Source organism: Mesoplodon densirostris, chromosome 10 (genome assembly GCF_025265405.1).
Source record: "Mesoplodon densirostris isolate mMesDen1 chromosome 10, mMesDen1 primary haplotype, whole genome shotgun sequence".
Taxonomy (NCBI): Eukaryota; Metazoa; Chordata; class Mammalia; order Artiodactyla; family Ziphiidae; genus Mesoplodon; species Mesoplodon densirostris.
Window position 1 is genome coordinate 86391048 of NC_082670.1, and position 22656 is coordinate 86413703.

The following is a 22656-nucleotide window of genomic DNA, read 5'->3' on the forward strand; positions in this document are numbered from 1 at the left end:
TCAGAACATAGATTCCTGTAAAGGCATATTAAAGATTGAGAAGGGAATGATAACAGAGTAAAAATGATTGTGTGATTTTTACTGCACTAAGTTTGTCCCCTAAATGAAATACAGCATGTCAAGATGGAAGAAAACTCCTAAAAATAAGAGCAAAATATTTTATGTCCAGATCATTAGCAAAGTCAGAGTCTGAGATGCTGATTAGGATTTTAGCAAAATGTCGTTATAATGAAGCAGACATCTTTTTTTAACAATTTAAAAAATATGAGAACTTTAGAATTCTTAAAGACAGATGGTTAAAAAGAGATGGCAAAGAAAACGAAGGAAGGAAGGATGTGTAGCAAAGCCTGACAGGATGGATGGAAAGGGTGTCACTTCTGAGGCTCTGGATCCTTGTCCCATCTCCTCCTTTGGACCGGTGTACTCAGCTGCCTGGTGTCCTGCTGTAGTTACAGTTGTGAAGCCAAAGCAGTAACGACACCTAATAATGTTCCTTGCAGGTTTCATTACTTTCAACCGAGTTAAGATTTAACCTTGCCTCATGGGTCCCACAGGCTAGAGGGTAGTGAGTTAGGGTCCTTTGTCAAAAAATGATAAAATGCACACCAGGATTCCTCCTTTGTCATCTTCTTTTGGGTGTTTCTCTTCTGTTTATGCAAGTTTGTGAGCAAAATGAGATAAATATGCTCATTCAGATACAGCATTCCTGTGATGAATCAAATTGACTTTTTTTGGCTAAGACAAAGTGTGAGAAAGGAATTTAACACACTTTAATCAGATTATCAAACAAATAGATATTAAAAAGCACTTTATTTATTTTATTTTTTTATATTTTTAACATCTTTATTGGAGTATAATTGCTTTACAATGATGTGTTTGTTTCTGCTTTATAACAAAGTGAATCAGTTATACATATACATATGTTCCTATATCTCTTCCCTCTTGCGTCTCCCTCCCTCCCACCCTCCCTATCCCACCCCTCTAGGTGGTCACAAAGCACCAAACTGATCTCCCTGTGCTATGTGGCTGCTTCCCACTAGCTATCTACCTTACGTTTGGTAGTGTATATATGTCCATGCCACTCTCTCACTTTGTCCCAGCTTACCCTTCCCCCTCCCCATATCCTCAAGTCCATTCTCTAGTAGGTCTGTGTCTTTATTCCCGTCTTGCCCCTAGGTTCTTCATGACCTTTTTTTTTTCTTAGATTCCATATATATGTGTTAGCATACAGTATTTCTTTTTCTTTTTCTGACTTACTTCACTCTGTATGACAGACTCTAGGTCCATCTACCTCACTACAAATAACTCAATTTCTTTTGTTTTTATGGCTGAGTAATATTCTCTTGTATATATGTGCCACATCTTCTTTATCCATTCATCTGTTGATGGACACTTAGGTTGCTTCCATGTCCTGGCTATTGTAAATAGAGCTGCAGTGAACATTTTGGTACATGACTCTTTTTGAATTCTGGTTTTCTCAGGGTATATGCCCAGTAGTGGGATTGCTGGGTCGTATAATAGTTCTATTTTTAGTTTTTTAAGGAACCTCCATACTGTTCTCCATAGTGGCTGTATCAATTTACATTCCCACCAACAGTGCAAGAGAGTTCCCTTTTCTCCACACCCTCTCCAGCATTTATTGTTTCTAGATTTTTTGATGATGGCCATTCTTACCGGTGTGAGATGATATCTCATTGTAGTTTTGATTTGCATTTCTCTAATGATTAATGATGTTGAGCATTCTTTCATGTGTTTGTTGGCAATCTGTATATCTTCTTTGGAGAAATGTCTATTTAGGTCTTCTGCCCATTTTTGGATTGGGTTGTTTGTTTTTTTGATATTGAGCTGCATGGGCTGCTTGTAAATTTTGGAGATTAATCCTTTGTCAGTTGCTTCATTTGCAGATATTTTCTCCCATTCTGAGGGTTGTCTTTTGGTCTTGTTTTTGGTTTCCTTTGCTGTGCAAAAGCTTTGAAGTTTCATTAGGTCCCATTTGTGCACTTTTAAAAAATGCCTAAAATGATGCCCAGTTCCTTTGGAGATATAAAACTGTGCTAGTATTTGATTTCAAGGGAGCCATGTACATATTCACACGTAACCTCCTTTAAAAAATGGGGAGGGCTTCCCTGGTGGCGCAGTGGTTGAGAGTCCGCCTGCTGATGCAGGGGACACGGGTTTGTGCCCCGGTCTGGGAAGATCCCACATGCTGCGGAGTGGCTGGGCCCGTGAGCCATGGCCGCTGAGCCTGGGCGTCCGGAGCCTGTGCTCTGCAACGGGAGAGGCCACATTGTTTCTGTTTGTCCTTTAGACCTGCTTCCTGGGTATTCACGAGTGTTTTTGGTGTCAGTTTAGTATGTCTGGTGTAAATATGCGATAGGATACTGTTTGTGCTGCTCTGGTTTCACTCTGTCATCCCTGGGTGATCCTGGCCCTCCTTCCAGCTGAACCTCAAACAAGCTTTGGAAGTGTCTCAGCCCAGCTCACTAGAAGGCCTTGTCCAGTTAAGTAAATGTTCATCTTTGAGCTGGAACCTGTTAGCCGTTCCTGGTTTATACGGTTCTTTCCTGAGCCACAAAGGACAATTTGGGATTATGATGTCTGGCCAGTTGATGTTTTCCTCCTTCTGTACACAAGGGTAAAATTATCCAACACTACTTACATTATAGGTATTCATATCGGTTCCAAATATTTGCCTGCATTCTTTGTATAAGGAATTGTGCAAGGCCCTGTGAGACTCCAGAGGTGAAGGTAATGAAGTCCCTCTCCTGTTGAATCAGGGGTCAGATGAGCGAGTTTTTGCAGGTTAATGAAAAGAAGTGAGTCCTTATTATACATATTTTTTGGTGCTTTTGAGGATAGTGACTTGTCAGTGTACCTGTTTCTGGATAAATGGAGCTTGTTAGTGTAAGTCCCCCAGTTCTTCCATTTGAACCATTTTTATAAAAATCTTTTTAAAAGATTGTTACATACTTAAACATAGCAAACCAAGTGTGTCTTTCCAGGCAGAAGTATTAAAAATAATTACACCTTTTCTTGTTGACTTAAAATTTGTATCACGAGCATCAGTTATAATAGTAACTGTCAGTTTAGATACCTTTTGCCCCTACCCAAACTAATAAAAGATCAAACCACAGATCCAGGAAGCTCAGACAGCCCTCCAATCAGAATAAATACCTCCCAAATAAAACCTAGCCACACATATCCAAAAATACTACTTTGTAATTGTAAAACCTAAATATTACTAAGCAAACTCAGCATTTGAGCCCATCTTACGTTTGCTCAAGAATAAATGAAATTTCTTATATTGGGTTGGCCAAAAAGTTCATTTGGGTTTTTCTGTACCATCTTAAGGAAAAATCAAAAAGAACTTTTTGGCCAACCCAATATTTACCAGCACAATCATTCATTAAAAAATTTCTTACGAACTCTTATTATTTTTACCACCCTAATGATCTAGAAGGTAAATATCTCAATATCCCAACCAACCAAATTACAGTTTAACCGAAAACAGGGTACAAATCAGCCACATCAAGTTGGTGCTATTTACAAATCTCAGAATAGTTTCAATCCAGCTGCCATTATAACCAAGATTAGCCTGTCTACTGTAAATAGTTAGGTGTACCCAGTTTTAATTAGTTCTGTTTAAGAGGAATCCATTTTAGCCCTTTAACCACTTGCGTATATTGCTCCAGCCATGGTAGGGCAGAAGTGAAAGGTTACTCGTGGTTCTCAATTGTATTCATTATTCTTTTCATTTTAAAACTTTGCTTTGGAAATCCTGTATTTATTTATTTATTTATTTTTTAAAACTTTTGGCTGCGTTGGGTCTTCATTGCGGCCTGTGGGCTTTCTCTAGTTGCAGTGAGCGGGGGCTACTCTTTGTTGCGGTGCGTGGGCTTCTCACTGCGGTGGTTTCTCTTGTTGAGGAGCATGGGCTCTAAGCATGCAGGCTTCAGTAGTTGTGGCATGTGGGCTCAGTAGTTGTGGCTCGTGGGCTCTAGAGCGCAGGCTCAGTAGTTGTGGCTCACGGGCTTAGTTGCTCTGCAGCATGCGGGATCTTCCTGGACCAGGGCTTGGACCCGTGTCCCCTGCATGGGCAGGTGGATTCTTAACCACTGCGCCACCAGGGAAGTCCTGGAAATCTCTCTTTTTTTTTTTTTCTGTGGTACACGGGCCTCTCACTGTAGTGGCCCCTCCGGTTGCGGAGCACAGGCTCCAGACGCACAGGCTCAGTGGCCATGGCTCACAGGCCCAGCCGCTCCGCAGCATGTGGGATCCTCCCGGACCAGGGCACGAACCTGTGTCCCCTGCATCGGCAGGTGGACTCTCAACCAGTGTGCCACCAGGGAAGCCCAGGTGGGTCTTTTAAAGTGACAAAGCCTTCTCTTCATGCTGTACTTGAAAGACACTTGGCTCAGGCTTGGACTCCCAGCCATTTCCTAGTATCAGGCCTGGTGTTTGCTCTCTGTCCTGTGAATGAATACTGGTGCTAATAGCTGTAACCCTGGCGGGGGTGTGTGTGGAGGAGCCTCGAAAGTACTTCATGCCTTCTTCCTCTGATGGCCCTTGAGCTCTGAGTGAAGAATCACTTGGGAAATTAGAACAATCTGATTGTTTTTGTAGTGCCACCACTAAGTATTCAGGATTCCTCATAATATCCTACTGGATAATAGAAATATCATTAATTGAAAAATAAAGCAGGCCTGATGTTTAAAATTCGCACACCTTTAAACAATGTGAATGGTGAAATTCAATTAAGATCTGTATCTTAGGAGTATTGTACCTATTTTCATTTCCTATTTTGATCAGTATACTTGGGTTATGTAAAATGTCAACAGTAGAGGAGGCTGGGTAAAGGGTGTATGGGACCTCTACTATTTTTGCACATTTTCTGTAAGTCTAAATGATTTCAAAATGAAATTTTCTAAATAAGCTACTAGAAATTGTTTCCAGTCATCCTATGTTAAGGAAACTTTACTCAAGAAAAACCGCAAAAGTGAAACTAAGAACATTTCTGACTGCTATTCTCGTTACTTGAAATGTCTCATTTACATGAGATACAAGCAAATGTGCATGGATTCACCTGAAAATTTCGTTTTTTATTTGAAAAGAAAATGGAAACAGGACTTGGAATAGCGATAAGTAAACACACACCAAGTAAAGTATGGCGCCTCCTTTTTTTAGTCTTAGAAGCTCTGTCACACCAGTTGAGACCCAACACTGTGGTTCTTCATGTTTGGGCCTCCTTTCTGCCCTCCCCCCCGCAGTCATTTACTTGCTTTTACAGGAATGATCATTAGACCTCTGTGGCAATGGAAATACTTATTTGGGTTGAGAAGTTACGGCAATTAAAAAATTTTTGGTGTTGAGACAGGGCCTTAAAAAAAAATCCTCCCTTCCAAGCCCACATGATTTATATACATTTATTGACATCAAAATATTTTCTTTAATAACTTGCATATTATATTGTAGCTTCCCTAGAAGTTGAGCTGTGTATCAAGGAAGCTTATAAATGTTGCTTATATACTATTCTGTCTACAAGGCACATGGCTTTGAGGGGACCGTAAAAATCAGCTTCAGTTCCCCCACTTTCGATCTGTGTGACCTCAGGCAAGTTACTTGACAACTCTTAGTACCACCCTACACCTGTGTGTCTGGATAGTAATACACACCTTTCAAAATAAAATGAGAAATGTGAAATCTTTTGCATAGTTTCTGGAACATGCTAGGTACTCAGCAAGTGGTAAGTAACACTGTCAATAGCAGTTCATTCATACTGTTGTCTAAACTACATTTTTATTCCATTTTCTAATCTACTCTTAAATTATTTAAAGCTCATAAACAATAATATTACACTTCCTGCGAGTAATCTTCCCTGTCTTTTTTTTGTTTGAACATGTTTATTGGAGTATAATTGCTTTACAATGGTGTGTTAGTTTCTGCTTTATAACAAAGTGAATCACCTATATATACATATACATATATCCCCACATCTCCTCCCTCTTGCGTCTCCCTCCCACCCTCCCTATCCCACCTCTCTAGGTGGTCACAAAGCACCAAGCTGATCTCCCTGTGCTATGTGGCTGCTTCCCACTAGCTATCTGTTTTACATTCGGTAGTGTGTATATGTCAATGCCTCTCTCTCACTTCATCCCAACTTACCCTTCTGCCTCCCCATGTCCTTAGGTCCATTCTCTACGTCTGTGTCGTTATTCCTGTCCTGCCTCTAGGTTCATCAGAACCTTTTTTTTTTTTTTAAGATTCCATATATATGTGTTAGCCTATGGTATTTGTTTTTCTCTTTCTGACTTATTTCACTCTGTATGACAGACTCTAGGTCCATCCATCTCACTACAAATAACTCAATTTCATTTCTTTTTGTGGCTGAGTAATATTCCATTGTATATATGTGCCACATCTTCTTTATCCACCCATCTATTGATGGACACTTAGGTTGCTTCCATGTCCTGGCTATTGTAAATAGAGCTGCAGTGAACATTGTGGTACATGACACTTTTTGAATTATGGTTTTCTCAGGATATATGCCCAGTAGTGGGATTGCTGGGTCGTATGATAGTTCTATTTTTAGTTTTTTAAGGAACCTCCATACTGTTCTCCATAGTGGCTGTATCAATGTACATTCCTACCAACAGTGCAAGAGAGTTCCCTTTTCTCCACACCCTCTCCAGCATTTATTGTTTGCAGATTTTTTGATGATGACCATTCTGACTGGTGTGAGGTGATACCTCATTGTAGTTTTGATTTGCATTTCTCTAATGATTAATGATGTTGAGCATCCTTTCACATGTTTGTTGGCAATCTGTATATCTTCTTTGGAGAAATGTCTATTTAGGTCTTCTGCCCATTTTTGGATTGGGTTGCTTGTTTTTTTGATATTGAGCTGCATGAGCTGCTCGTAAATTTTGGAGATTAATCCTTTGTCGGTTGCTTCATTTGCAAATATTTTCTCCCATTCTGAGGGTTGTCTTTTTGTCTTGTTTAAGGTTTCCTTTGCTTTGCAAAAGCTTTGAAGTTTCATTAGGTCCCATTTGTTTATTTTTGTTTTTATTTCCATTTCTCTAGGAGGTGGGTCAAAAAGGATCTTGCTGTGGTTTATGTCATAGAGTGTTCTGCCTGTGTTTTCCTCTAAGAGTTTTATAGTGTCTGGCCTTACATTTAGGTCTTCAATCCATTTGGAGTTTATTTTTGTGTATGGTGTTAGGGAGTGTTCTAATTTCATTCTTTTACATGTAGTTGTCCAGTTTTCCCAGCACCACTTATTGAAGAGGCAGTCTTTTCTCCACTGTATATTCTTGCCTCCTTTATCAAAGATATGTGTGTGGGTTTCTCTCTGGGCTTTCTGTTCTGTTCCATTGATCTATATTTCTGTTTTTGTGCCACAACCATACCGTCTTGATTACTGTAGCTTTGTAGTATAGTCTGAAGTCTGGGAGCCTGATTCCTCCAGCTCAGTTTTTCTTTCTCAAGATTGCTTTGGCTGTTTGGGGTCTTTTGTGTTTCCATACAAATTGTGCAATTTTTTGTTCTAGTTCTGTGAAGAATGCCATTGGTAGTTTGACAGGGATTGCATTGAATCTCTAGATTGCTTTGGGTAGTGTAGTCATTTTCACAATGTTGATTCTTACAGTCCAGGAACATGGTATATCTCTGCATCTGTTTGTATCATCTCTAATGTCTTTCATCAGTTTCTTATAGTTTTCTGCATACAGGTCTTTTGTCTCCTTAGGTAGTTTTATTCCTAGGTATTTTATTCTTTTTGTTTCAGTGGTAAATGGGAGTGTTTCCTTAATTTTTTCCTGTCTTTCCAGACAGTTTTTTGTTGATCACAATCCTCCAGTTCCTCCATATATGTGAACAAATATGTAATTTCAAAATATTTTCATAGGGCTTCCCTGGTGGCGCAGTGGTTGAGAGTCCGCCTGCCGATGCAGGGGACACGGGTTCGTGCCCCGATCCCGGAAGATCCCACATGCCGCGGAGCGGCTGGGCCCGCGAGCCATGGCCGCGGAGCCTGTGTGTCCGGAGCCTGTGCTCCGCAACGGGAGAGGCCACAGCAGTGAGAGGCCCGCGTACAGCAAAAAAAAAATATATATATATTTTCATAATTCATATACAGTACTTTTTACCAGCCAGGTTTCTTGTCATTATCCTTGTTGCTTAATGAATTTAAAGTTGCCCCCAAATGAATCATTTGTAAACAACACTCATCTTTTTAGCTTGGTCTCAGTATTCTTTTTCCAAAGTTCTGTATTCAGACAATTCATTATTAAAAAAAATTACAAACCCATATTATTTAAAGCAAGTTGTTTTGGACATTGACAGAGTTTGTTCATTCACTTGAATATTCTGATACCATTCTAGTAAAAGTTACCTGTATGCGGAATTGAAGTGTCTTATAAATACCTTCTGTCTGCTGTCAAAATACCTGTAACCTATAGATCTAAGTCCAAGTATGTATATACTCTGTACCTACCTGTTTAATCTTTGGCAAGTTACTTCTCTGATCCTCAACTTTCTTGTCTGTAAAATGAGGATAAGATAGCACATACCTTAGAAGATTGTGGTTAGGATTTCATGAGTTAATGTATGTAAAGTGTTGGGTACCTGGAGCATAGTAAGTTCTGTATAAGTGTTTATTGTGGTTGAGTAAGTTCTGTATAAGTGTTTATTGTGGTTGCTGTTATAATTGTTACTTCTCTTACGCTCTGTGTTTGCCATGGAAGTTTCTCACTTGAATCTAAATCTTTTGGTTATAGAGATTTTTTGTTTAAGATATTTATTAGTATCCTTTTGTAATACAAAATGATTTCCTTATATATATATATATATATTTTGTGTGTGTGTGTGGGTGGGGTACGTGGGCCTCTCACTGTTGTGGCCTCTCCCACTGTGGAGCACAGGCTCCGGACGCGCGGGCTCAGCGGCCATGGCTCACGGGCCTAGCCGCTCCACGGTACGTGGGACCCTCCCGGACTGGGGCACGAACCCGTGTCCCCTACATCAGCAGGCGGACTCTCAACCAGTGCGCCACCAGGGAAGCCCTCCTTATATGTTTTTAGGCTAAATTGTCCTGGCCAGGTGATATGCTTATCTTTGGAGATTCTATTTTTAAATTGTGTCTTCAGCCATCAGAGTCTGTTTTGATCCAGTGTTTTACTTCCCCTGGCAACCAATTTTTTTCCTTCCTAGATCACAACAGGCACCTCTGTGAAGCCTTCTTTGTCGCTGTCTGTTATAACCCTCTTCTGCCCTCACTGTACCCCCATCACATATTAGACCTGGGGACTGCTATCTTTTTTCCCTTGACTTTATACTGCCTGAATCCTAGTAGGTATTGAGTAAATGTTGAATTTATGAGTTACATAGTATCTTTGATTTTTTTCTCCTGTATGACATGTAGTACACATCTTATTATTCTTTATTACTGCTTGTAAACTCAGCACTATTTGTAGTATTTTAAGTTTGTTTGGAGTAAACTTTGGCTCTCTGGAACCTTTGAAGGTACCAGTAGAAACTGAAGATGACCTTCAGTCATTACCAGAATGACTATTTTATGTTTTGTATCCTTTTTCTAAAAAGTCAGCAAAGTAAATAATGGTGTTAAAATTGGCATTAGCCTGATAAAATACACATTTTGCCATCTTTGAAGTAAAAAGGTGCTGTTCTACTAATTTGCCTCTTATGCTGTCTTGAGTGCTTATAAGAGCTCTGGAGAAAAAAATGTTTTCTACACAGATATACTTGCAAACATTAGAGCATTGACTGAAGAAAATACCAGATCCTCTGCTTAATGCCAAGATTATCTTTAGAAAGCTGTTTGTGATAGAACTTTTGTGTAGCTCATCTACGTCCACAAGTAAGGTTACAAAAATCTTTTCGATAGCTGCACTCTTAGTCCAGTGATTTTAATAAATACACTTTCCAAGTAACTGTTCTCATTCGTTAGGTGGAAGGAAATGTTGGAGCCCTCAGACACCATACATTTTTATATATCTAACTTGTTAGGTAGTTTCCATAGTTAGGTGACTGACTTAAGAAAAGTTGACAAACAGGGCCCTACATGCCTTGGTTTGTTTACATGGCATCTTCTCCATTTCTGTAGCAACTCACTCAACCTTCCAGGTGTATTTTCGGTGGGGAAGTATTGAGAGTAGAAAATTAGTACTAGGTGTGCTGTTCTTCTTTCAGTTGTGGTATATTTGATCATCCATAAAAATGTCATGCCACCATCAGCAGGTCATTATATTATTCTAACCATTGTAATGAATATATTCAAGAGGTCTTATTTCTAATATTCTTCATCCTTACTGCAGTACCTGCCATTATGCTAGACATCCTACCCGGTGCAGTAAGGCAAGATAAATAGATAAAAGGCAGTAATCCAAACTGGAAAGCAAGAAGTAAAACTGTTTATTCACAGACAGATGATCACTGATATAGAAAATTTGATGGAATCTCCGAAGAAGCTACTAGAGCTGATAAATTTAGCAAGGTTGCAGAATACAAGATCAGTATGCAAAAGTCAATTGTATTTCTACATATTAAGTAATCAGAAACTGAAATTTAGAGAAAAAAAAGCAATACCATTTACAGTAGCACCAAAACATATGAAATACTTAGGGATAAAATTGACAATACAAGTGCAAGACCTATATACTGAAAACTGCAAAACATCGTTGAGAGAAAATAATGGAGCCCCAGGGCTTCCCTGGTGGCCTAGTGGTTAAGAATCCACCTGCCAATGCAGGGAACACAGGTTTGTGCCCTGGCCCGGGAAGATCCCACATGCTGCGGAGCGACTAAGCCCTTGCATCACAACTACTGAGCCTGAGCTCTAGAGTCCACAAGCCACAACTACTGAGCCCATGTGCCACAAGTACTGAAGCCTGCGTGCCTAAAGCCCATGCTCCACAACAAGAGAAGCCATGACAATGAGAAGCCCGTGCACCGCAACGAAGAGTAGCCCCCGCTTACCACAGCTAGAGAAAGCCCACGCACAGCAACAAAGACCCAACACAGCCATAAATGAATGAATGAAAATAATGGAGCCCCAAGTAAATGGAGGGATGCACCATGTTTGTGGATCAGAAAACTCTACCGTTAGCATCTCCGTTCTCTCCAAAGTGATCGATAGATTCATTGCAATTCAAATCAGAATCTCAGCAGGCCGGACTTCCCTGGTGGCGCAGTAGTTAAGAATCCGCCTGCCAATGCAGGGGACATGGGTTTGAGCCCTGGTCTAGGAAGATGCCACATGCCGCAGAGCAGCTAAGACCGTGAGCCACACCTACTGAACCTGAGCTCTAGGGCCCATGAGCCACAACTAGTGACCCTGCACGTCTAGAGCCTGTGCTCCACGACAAGAGAAGCCACCACAATGAATGCATGGTGCCACCATGCACCATGATGAAGAGTAGCCCCCAGTCACCCCACAACTAGAGGAAGCCCACGCGCAGCAACAAAGACCCAACGCAGCCAAAAATAAATATTAATTAATTAATTAATTTTAAAAATCTTAGCAGGCTGTTTTGTAGGAATTGATAAGCTGATTCTAAAATTCTTACGGAAGTGAAAAGACTCTAGACTAGTCTGAACGACTTTGACAAAGAAGGAAGTTGGAGAAGTAACACTACTTGAATGCAAGATTTATTATAGAGGTGTAGTAGTCAAAAAAGTATTGAATTGGTATCAAGATAGATCTGTAGATTAGAGCAAAATAGAGTCCAGAAATAAATCCACACATATATGGACAATTGATTATTGACAACAGTGTGAAGGCAGTTCATTGCAAAAAGGTTATTCCTTTCCAATTGCTGGAACAATTACATATCCATGTTTAAAAACAAAACAAAAGAACTTCAAACCTCGTAGCATACATAAAAATCAACTTAAAATGGAAGATCTAAATATCAAACTTAAAGACAAAATTTCCAGAAGAAAACATAGATGAAAAATCTTTGTGGTCTGAGTTAGGTAAAGATTTCTTAGATAAGTCACCAAATGCAAGATCTGTAAAAGGTTAATTTGGACATCAAAGTTAAATATTCTGTTCTTGGATAGACACTGTTAAGAGTATGAAGAGACAAGCCACAGATCAGGAGAAAAGAATTGCAGGTGACCTATAGCTAGAATATATAAAGAACTGTAAAACTCAATAATTACAAAAACAGACAACCCGATGAAAACGTGCAAAACTTTTGAACAGACACTTCACTAAAGAAAATATATTATGGATGGTAAAAAAGTACATGAAAAGGAGCTCAGCATCATTAGTCATTAGGGAAATACATATTAAAACCACAGTGAAATGCTACTGCATACCAATTAAAACGGTTAAATTTTTAAAATACAATACCAGGTGTGGGAAAGGATGTAAAGAAACTGGAACTGGTCTAAATGTAAAATACGACTACTTTCTAAAACAATTTGGTAGTTTCTTATAAAGTATACATCCATATACCTGCCATGTGGTCCAGCTATTTCACTTTTAGGTGTTTTCTCAAGAGAAATGAAGGCATGTGTCCATACGAAAACATGAATATAAATGTTCATAGCAGTTTTATTTGTAATAGCCAAAAACTGGAAAAATTCCAAATGTCTATCAATAGGCAAGTATATAAACAAATAATGATACAGTGGAATATTACTTAGCAGTTAAAAAGGGGGTGAACCATTGATATCCACACTAACATGAATGAATCATACAAAAATTCTGAAGGAAAGAATTCGAGTTAAAAAAATTAATGTATAGTTACATTTATATAAAATTGTAGAAAAGGCAAACGAATGTAGAGTGACCGATCAGATTGTTTAGGGGTTGGTAAGGAAGGGCAGGAAAGGGGGATGACAAAGGGACCTGAAACTCTTTTGGGGTGATGGATATGTTCACTGTCTTAATTATGGTGATGATTTCACATGTATGTCTATCAAAAGTTACCAAATGACATACTTTAAATACGTGTAGTTTATTGGATATCAGTTATACATCAATAAAGCTAAAAACAAAAATAAAGAGTGCAGGCTCTGCTGTTAGAAAGCCTGGGTAAAAGAAGGAAAATAACAGGACTCAACTCTCAGGGTTGTTGTGAGGACTGTGGGATTTGATGTATCGTCAGAGATTAGACCAGGGCCTGACTCAGTACTCTTCACCATTTGATATGACTGTATTTTATTTTCTACTAAATCATAAACTCTCAACAAGCAAGGCACCACGTCTCTGCCATCATTTTGCCTAGTTTGAAACTCAGCCTGAGTATTTATTTGTGTAATCCTCAACGTATTACAAAAACAGGGCAAAAAGCATTTTGACGAACTTTACGTGGTTCAGTAATAGAATTAGCATCCTTCAAACATGTACAGCATGGGTAAAGATTGAAAAAAGAACTGTGGAATTTGGTATACACTGCTCTGACCTAATTTGTGAATTATGGTATTTATATGTTTAGAATTATATGGGAAATATTTAAAATGTTACATTGTCTTAAAGATATATCTTTATTTTTATACGTGTATGTAAATGTGTATATATATGTGTGACTATCACACATATTCCCTGAAAATGGTTTCCTTTGGGCACTCTAACATAGCTGTCACCCTCGTTTCTTTGACTTATTTTAGAATGCAGTTAAGTCCTTGGGAAAATCACTTATGTCATCAGTGAGGAATGCCACCAAAATAGCTTCTCACTTAAGTTCCCATCCCCAGAGCTAACCCACGGGAGGTTCCGATAAATTCAAATATTTAATAACTTGTATTTTTCTTTCTCCTTAAACACAGGCCCTCTGGTCCTGGAGGCAGGATCATGTGGTGGATTCTTGGCAGTCAGCAGTCTGTGGAGCATTTGCAGGTGCAAAGGATTATATTATACTGGGAAAGACCAAAGAGGGGGAGAAAAATGTGAAAATATTAACTGTGTAAAAACAACATTCTTCAGAAATTCCAGATTGTTTGGAAGAAGAGAGTCCCACTAGTTGTTTGAGAAAAGAGAGTGTCTTAGGAAAAAAAAAAACTGCTAAAAAGGTGTCTGCCTGAAAGACAGCCAATTTGTTTTTGACAAATTTTTTCTTTTTATTAAAGCCTTCACTCAGGCCCTTGGATTATCTTAAAGATGATTTAGCAAGGCCTCTGTGGGAAGGGACTGGCTGTGGGTGCAGCTGTCTGCCTTGAGCACTTCTTGGGGGGGTTTAGGCGATTTTTGCAGAAGGCAGTGATTCACGGTCCATGTGACATGTTTGACAGCGCCGTAGATTAACTGGTGTCAGGAGAGCGGAGGCTGCTCCACAACTTACTGAAGGCTAAACTGCGCGGTGTAGAAAATATGGAGATCTAAACATCTGGGCATTTTCTAGACATTAAACAAAGAGCAGAGTGACACTATGCAATGTCTATCCATCACTTGGTCATATGCATTTTCCAGTGAGGTTTTAGTGAGATCTCAGAAACTGGAAAGAATTTAAAAAGTGAGAGGTGTAACAGTCTAAAAGAGAAATACATTTTGTTGCAAATAAAGGTGAGTGAGAATTATGGTTGAAATAAATCGAAATGGAAATTTGCCAGAAAATTGTAAACTGCTGGTTTTGATGTGAAGCCAGTAAACTGACAGATACGCGGGCTTAGGATACCAACCTTAGTAGGAAATAATTCGTTTCCAATTTGTTTAATGGTCGTTGGATGGGTTTTTAGTTGTAGTGATTAGGAAAACAGAAAACATACATTTTATAATTAATAATTGGACCCATCTGACTTATAGAATTGATAATCCAAAATAAGACTCTTGCCTCTAATATGAAGCCAGCTCAGATTGCTTATGACGGGTAATTGTTTCCACATGATCAATCCATAGTCATTAGCTGTGTTAAATGGGTACGTGGTCTTGATTCATTTGTCAGTGGTCAGGAGTCTACTCCCCAGTCCCTAAGAAATGTGCATTTCTGTGGACTCCCTTCTGGGTCCTGGGCACAAAGTGAGCATTCTGGAAGTTGAGTCATCCTGGATAAGGAAGGCCAGTTCTTAGAGTTAACATACTATAAAACGTCTGAGTGTTGAAACAAATATATGTATTCTCTGGTCCCTTCCCTTAAGTAGCTAATTCAAAGATTCACTTGCAAATATGCATTGTTCCTATTAAGGACATGTGCGTTCATTACAATTGTTTTTTCTGAATAATGCTGTGTAATAGGCACTAAGTACTTAGTTTAGTCAGGGGGTGGGAGCCGGGGAGAAACTTGGTATCAGACCCCCACTGTTTGGCGGGATCCTGTGGGCCAGGCTCTTTCCATTCCGGTGGCCCCCCTGAGGATGAGGAGTGCAGCAAGCCACACTGCCTTCCAGGGACAGTGGGGAAGCTGGGATGCCGGGCAGGGAAGGGATTCACCCAGAGCTTCAGGATCCAGTGCTGGCTGACCTGTCTGAATCATAGAGCTGTCAAACCTCTGTTCTATCCCCAACTAAGGAATGAGACTTTGGGGCCTTATTGAGCACCAGTTTCCTTACCTGTAATGCAGAAGCAACCCTCCCTCCGTTAAGGGGTTGTTGCTGGGATAGGTGCGATAATGTGTGTTAGAACTGCGTTTACAGAGTTTATTTCAATAAAAACAACCAGCACCCAGGAAATGAAAAGCTGTCATCATCACAGTAATTCATATTCTTAATTGCATAGAAAAAAATAACATATTAATAAAGTTACTATACATAATCATCACCTCTAGTAGGGTGTAGATTTAAAAACTACTCCAAGACAATTATCTTATTTTTTCAGCTGAGGTTCTGATAGGAATTTGCCCAAGGTCTGCAGAAAATCCATTGTCAGTACATCTACCTGTATTTAACAAAAGATAAAGTAAAATAAATAGATTTCTTGTTTATATCCCTTTTGTTTTGAAATTTTAGTTGGTACAAATGTTGATCCTGAGGAACAGGGTTACTCTTTTAAAACCCTTCTGAAAGAGAACGTAATTGGAAAATATTTCAGATTGTGAGAAAGCAACATTCTGTAAGAATTTGCTGCAAGACTGTGCACTGCACAGTATAGAGAAATGACTAATGACTAGTCATCTTGGGCAGCCACTAAGATCTGACATGCTTACCGGCTGTACTTTCAGATGTTTTTGCCTTACATGGCCACAGAAGCAGTGATAAAACTTGCCCTATAAACCAGAAATCTGATTTCTCATCCCTGTGTGCTTTTCCAAGTTTAACCTGGTTAAATCATTGTAGACGAACCACTCTCTGGCCATCCTTGGCACTGTTTGGTGCCCATGCTTGCTTTATAAACCACTTGGCACAAATATCCAAAAATGTCCCTTGAGATTGGAGGTGTTGATGGCTCGTCATGCTCAGAAATTCCCTTGGCTTCTGGTCAGGGGTTAGATTGGGGATGGGGAAATGGACTTTTCCAACTTCCCTACTTCAAGTTAACTTCCAAACATAAAACCATCATTCAGTCTTAGTAATTATGACATCTGCTACTATAGGGATATCTGCTATTCTAATGTCCTTTGATTAGTTTCCTGTAATGAACACTTAACTTACATTCTCTAAGAGAGAAGGAGAGAGAGAGATCTCTCCTGCCATGGCTTGAAATTCTAGAATAGGGTGTGAGGATTGTTTGGGTAACAAATGACAGGGCTTGAAGCAGTCTTTAAAACACAAACGAAAACAGGTTTTTTGCCGTTGCTGTTGTTGAAGCCGTCCAAGTCTGGACGCTTGTTTGGAGCTGGTCGGTGGAGCTGCTTTTCCTGCTCCCGGCTCATCTGGGGAGGGGAGGCCCTGGGCGGACAGTGCGTGGCAGTGCCGCCCACTACTCCTCCCACCACATTCACAGCTGCTGTTGGAGGTGACAGCTCCATAACTCTCGTAGGAAGGCGGCCCCTTTTTTGTCTGGAGAAGGCGAAGAACCTGCATTTCTTCCCTGAGGACACGTGAGATGTAGTTTCGCTGTAAAAGTCTAGTTTCCCCTGAATCTGGTTCTTGAAAGCAGTTAGCCTAACATTCAGTGAAAACCCAACTCGAGTGGAACCCATGGAAAATTGTTTCACATGTGATTTGAGCACTAAAGTAGCCTGCAGTCGCTGTACCAAATAATTATTTCCTGTCTCATGTTAGCATGTTCCTTGTATTTATTACCAGCGGTTTACATTTCCCTTAAGTAAAATGCAGAAAATAACTACATTTTAACTGAAAATACAGCTCCCCTGCCCCCTCCCCATCATGACCAGTTATTCTATTACGTGATCTTCACAAGTCCTTCTTACAGCCTCATAAAAAACATTGTGAGGTCTGTGAATTAAAGCAGTCTTTGATATTTGAAGACATTTAAATCAACTTATTAATAACTTGCATAAAATAAAGTTTCCATCGTGGTAATAAAAGTAGGACCTATTTTAGCATGTGCGTTTTTGTCTAACTTTTCTTCTTATTACTTTCATGAAACAGAAATCACTGGGAGAATATTGGCAGGCATCTACAGTAAAGAAATGGTGAACTTTTGCTAATGGCCCAAATAAGTTCGATTTACAGTATCCAAATTTAGTAGAAAACAAATACTTTTCAATGCAGGTGACGTGTGGGAGCCTGAGTGGTCAGACAGGGGACAGATGATGTCCTTGTCAATTTTTAGTTGGTTCAGGTCAGTTTGTAACGATTTTCAAGTAGGAAAATCGTGTATGCACTTCTGGATTTTAACAACTGGATACATTTGGATTTGTCTTATTCATATATCAAAGTCATCGTGTAGTGAAACAGCATTACTTTTGGAGCCAAGGTACACATGACTTCTGAGTCCCACCTCCTTTATGGCAGAGTAAGTGGTTAAAAAAAAGTAAGAGTAGTATTTCAGGACTGGGTCCACAAAATTTTAAAATACTTGCAGTTTAGCAGGTCTCTGAATGTCAGACACCTTTTGAATTGGGAGGAAAGTGTTTCACGTATTCATAACTCAAAGGTGGCTAAAATAAAAGGGACTCCAGGATACATGTTTATGGTTTTTACTCGTTAGCCCTAAGATTAGTGTCATTCTGGGTACATCTCTCAAGAAGTCAGCATCATAATAAATTACCAAATGGAGGAGGTTCAGTTTAATGATCTTATTTCAGCATCATATTTTAGAAAGATATTGGGCAGAGATCAAATGACCTCCTTGTCCACACACCGCAAAACTTAGAGGGAGAGGTGTGCTATTTCTGAAGCATCCTTCACACATGTGTTCTGTTCAGCTCTTAGAAAACTGCCGATTTCACCCTGGCTCACGGAAGCTGAATCTTTAGAAAGCCCTCTTGGGCTCATTATTTCTATCTCCTTTGGGCCTTTTGGGGTTTAAAATATATCTTTGTATCACATTAAATAAAATAATGGTACCATATACTGTGATTTCTGTTAAAAAAGTAGTCTTCCAGTTCCTCGGTCTGTAGCTATGGACCCGTTTAAAATATGTGGATTTAAAAAAAAGTCAGTTTGGCAGTCATGGCATTTAAATAAAGAGGACAGGAGAGAAAAATTAGGAAAGGAGCAGTCAGGAAGAATGCAGGCTTGAATCAAAACGGACTCTAACAATATATGGAAGCGAGTTTAGAAATCTTGTTACTCTAACTGGCCTGTTGATCAGAAGCCTGCAAATACAGAAACGTTTATACTCTTAACCATAAGAAACCAGCCACTTATATGAAAAATCCCCACACTGATACCTGTGTCTTTTTGCCAGTTTTGCCTCAGAGCAGAAACCACAGGAGCATTTTGGAGTCAGATTAGAGAAGATGGGCCCATGGAAGGCATGGACCCCCCTGAGACTCATGGGGCACAGCATGCCTCTCCGAGTGGGGGTCTGACCATGACACACCCCCATGTACACACACAGGTTTGTCTGCTGCTTCGCAAAAGAGCAAGCTACATTGTGGGGCCTTGTTTTTTTACTTGCAGGTATAAAACATCCCGTCACCTCTTCTATATGCGGTCAGACATCACTACAAAGCAGGGGAGTGTGTGGGTAAAGATTTTGCATGTGTGCTTCCTATTCTTGAATCAATCAGGTGGATGTAACGACAAAGAAGTATTTCTGGCAGAGTTATGAGGAATTAATTACAAAATAAAAATGAGAAAATACCGTGTAATGCAGTAAACAGGACCTCACTTGTGTGTTGGGTATTTTTATATGCACAGGTGGATTTGCAGCTGCAGTCACCACGCCTCTGGACGTGGCAAAAACCAGAATCATGTTGGCAAAGGTAAGTAGTAAAATAATGTAATGTAGACACAACAGATGCTTGTATCTATTAGCACTTGGGGCTTACATGTATATAAAGTGAACAAAAGTGGCATAACGCCTATAGTTAGCAGCCTTTTGCTGCCTGTTGAACCACTAACAAAACTGCCTTTGGAGAAAGCAATATCCACAGGAATCGCTGTGACTGATGTCTGGGTAGCCTTTTACCTTTTTGCAGTCATTTTCACCTGTATTATGTGAACAGGGAGGGCTGGTAGGGCCTCTGCCTGGTGATATGATTTTTCACAGAATCTCTGTTTTTATTGGTGACAGACCCGAGGCTCAGAGTGTTGGCCTGCTTCATGCCATGCAGCAAGTATGAGCCTCTGAACCTGTAAGAGTGAAGGCTTATTAAGCCTTCACCAGAAGAATTAGGACATTTTTCAGAATTGTTAAAAAAGGTCGTTAAGTAAAATTGTTTTTAAAAATGCTGGACCGAGACTTCAGGGAAAGGCATACATATACCTGGACCAAAACAATAAAAACTAAAAAGTCATACCCTTGTGGAAACGTGGAACAGATAAGGGCAGAATTGTAGTATGTAGCTTGATAGGGCAAAGCCTGTTTTAAATTGAACACAGCATTCTTGATTAAGTGTGTTCATTAGCCACTTAGATAAGTTTCATAATCATTACCATTCATACTGATTATTCCCCATCCTCAGATGAGTTAATACTGCTTTCAGTATCTTTCCTGTTCAATAGTAGTATGTGAATTATCTGGGTTAAGCTCTGCTCATAGGCTTATAGTGAGAGAAGGAACCTAGACAAGCTACTTCTGGTGGGAAATGGGCCAACTCAGTGCTTGCTTGTGGGCTCAAGTGTGAGGGCTTCTCGTCTAGTGAGATCCAGAGGTCCTGATTCCTGGGAGACCCCCCAGTCTATCTGGAACTGTGTCCTACAGGATGGTGGTAGGGAGCCGTGCATCTGAGGGTATCTAGAGCCCGCTGTAAGTTGGTTGGGGAGTTCCGTGAGGTGATGGCTTCTCTTTTGTCTTTCCACCCAGGCCGGCTCCAGCCCTGCAAGTGGGAACGTCCTCTCTGCTTTGCATGGTGTCTGGCGGACTCGGGGGCTGTCGGGGTAAGGCTGGGAAGGGAGGCCCCGCCGCCGTCGCCGTCCACCCTCCTTCTCCTTTAGCCCAACATCGGGAGAACACCCACCCTTCCTTTTGCTTGCCCTGGTTGGGGTATCATTTACTTTTATCGTACAAAACGTTACGTCTGATGTTGCTTACGTGAGATGATATTGCACAGGCGGGTTGACGCAGTGTCGTAGTGGGTGATCCCCATCTCAGTGTTAGATGGCATCCACCTCTGTGGCCTGTGCCAGGTTCTGGATTGCAGCACTGAGAAAGCCGGCGTCCAGTTGTGTAAGGCAGGACGCAAGTGACGAGGAAAGCATTGTTGGAAGAAAGCATTTGTGGTTTGGGGCACTTTTAACTCTTAATAGTTCTCACTTTTTACATAGCATAGTGCCTGACACCTCCCTTGCAGCTCACTGCTCTGCATCACCCGCGAAGGTCTCTTCAAAGTGCTATTTCAGCATTGCTTTTACAACTTGTAAACCTGTCTAAAGGTTGGGATCTGTAACAGGTAGATGAGATCACGATTCTCTCTGGAATCATCTACCAGGGATTTTGCTGAGAGAGCAAAGCAGCAGCCTCCTGGAGGGGAAGGTTGAAGGGAGCCCAGTGACGGGGCAGGTGTGAAACAGCACAGCCACGGCGGTGCCAGCTCCTCGTCCCGGTGCTGGTGTCGATCATTGATTTGACTCTAGTTTCGTGTCCATTTGGCAGGTTTTATTGCAGCTCGTTGACAGTCTGGGGAACATGGGGCAGGTTGGTCAGGCTGCAGGCAAGGGTGTTTTGCAGGAGTTAACAAGCCCCATCCTCTATTCAAAACAGGTAATTACGTTGGATGGCTTCGATAAATGTGCCAGCTCTCAATGGCTGCTGCTTGCCTGAAGGACAGGGGATTTGGAGACAGGGGCTGGGTTTACCAGAAAGGAGTAACTGAGCCTTGGAGGGCAGGGTGGTAGCTTGTATGTCCTGAGTCAGTGATTTATGGCTAATAGATTATAAATAAGTAGGAATCTGGTTGCTCATAGCTGAGGCACTTTGATTTTGACACAGGATCCTCCTTGCACAGTGAAATGGTGTGAGGAAAAAAGAAAAAAGGAGCTCTGAAGTAGCAGGGAAAAGGTTCTTAGGGCTTCAAATAGTGACTGGGCCACACAGAGGTACTGCATGCAGTAGCTGTTTTAGGTCATAGAGTCAGACTGCTAAATTTCACTCTTACTTGTTTCGATATAGTTCTTATTAGAGTCTGTGGCAACTGTTGGTCACAGCTAGCCCTTGACTTTAGCCCTGTGGAGTCTGTGTGGAGCTGCAGCCTGTCCGCCTTTCTCAAAAAAGTGGTGATACTCGGGGATGGCATAGTCGGCAGGACCGTGGCCCCAAAAACTTGTGGACAAGGAATTTCCTTGAGTAGATGATTGAAACTAAACCTTCCCTGTCCCAGTGTTGGTGTTACTGGGTGTTATCTAACCAGGCAGTGCCAGAATTACAGGCAGAGGAAGGGTGTCATCAACATGCTGAGGGCCTATTCCTGTCCCCGCTGTCAGCCCTGAAAAGGTAACCTGGATTTTTGCCCATCTTCCAGAAGCTTCTAAAGTCTTGGGCTCTCATTAGTATGCCCAGTGTGGTCCTTAGCAGAGTATTTCAGGCAGCTAATGACAGTGTTCATTAGCTTCTTGTTAATGTGATAAAAGACAACAAGTAATTGGACCAGAGAACCGTAACGAGAAGCAAACAAACAAAACCTCCCGCGAACGTGCGCAGCTCTTCCGAGCAGTGGTCCTAGGCTTCCCCAGCCGCCTTCTCTGTCAGTTTTCTGTGCGGAGCCCCTGTGGGTTCCTGGTGGCCCGGAAACACCCCTGCCGGGTTTAACAGAGGATTCAAGCCGCCTCCCCACCTGCAACGGGCTGGTGCTGAGCTCTCGGCGTAAATTAAAGTGGTGACACTTGGGTCTCTCCGTGTTGGTTCACACGGGGAGTGACCACGTTCTGGCACCGATTTGGAAGATGTGCCCTCAGGCAACCTGGTTTCTCTGAAATAAAAATACCGCACGCTCACCGAGCCCAACAGCCTGAAAGCAGGTGGGAAGCCTGTTTATCCAGCGTTGCTCCTTCCTCCCTTTCTTTGGCTCATCACCTGGCCTTTTTTTCCTCTCCTGTGCCCTTTATGTCCTCACCGCTGCTGCCCCGTGTCCCTCCAAGTGGTGCCCGGCCCTCTGCTGAGCGCCTGACGTTTGTCATCTCGTCCCCGATGCAGCCCTGCTCTGTTCCAGTCTTCGCGTCTGCGTTTGGTTGGGGCCCTCACTG

The 22656-nt window shown here is 41.1% G+C and overlaps 1 protein-coding gene across 2 annotated transcripts in view; it reads left to right on the top strand.

Annotated features, from left to right (window-relative positions):
- The window catches only part of SLC25A26 (solute carrier family 25 member 26), a 144613-nt gene that overhangs the window by 119685 nt on the left and 2272 nt on the right, over positions 1–22656 (top strand). For both annotated transcript variants that reach the window (XM_060109165.1, XM_060109166.1), the window contains 3 exons: positions 13798–13867; positions 19174–19238; positions 20282–20355. In XM_060109165.1, the coding sequence (XP_059965148.1) occupies positions 13798–13867; positions 19174–19238; positions 20282–20355 (209 nt within the window). The remainder of the gene's footprint in view (positions 1–13797; positions 13868–19173; positions 19239–20281; positions 20356–22656) is intronic.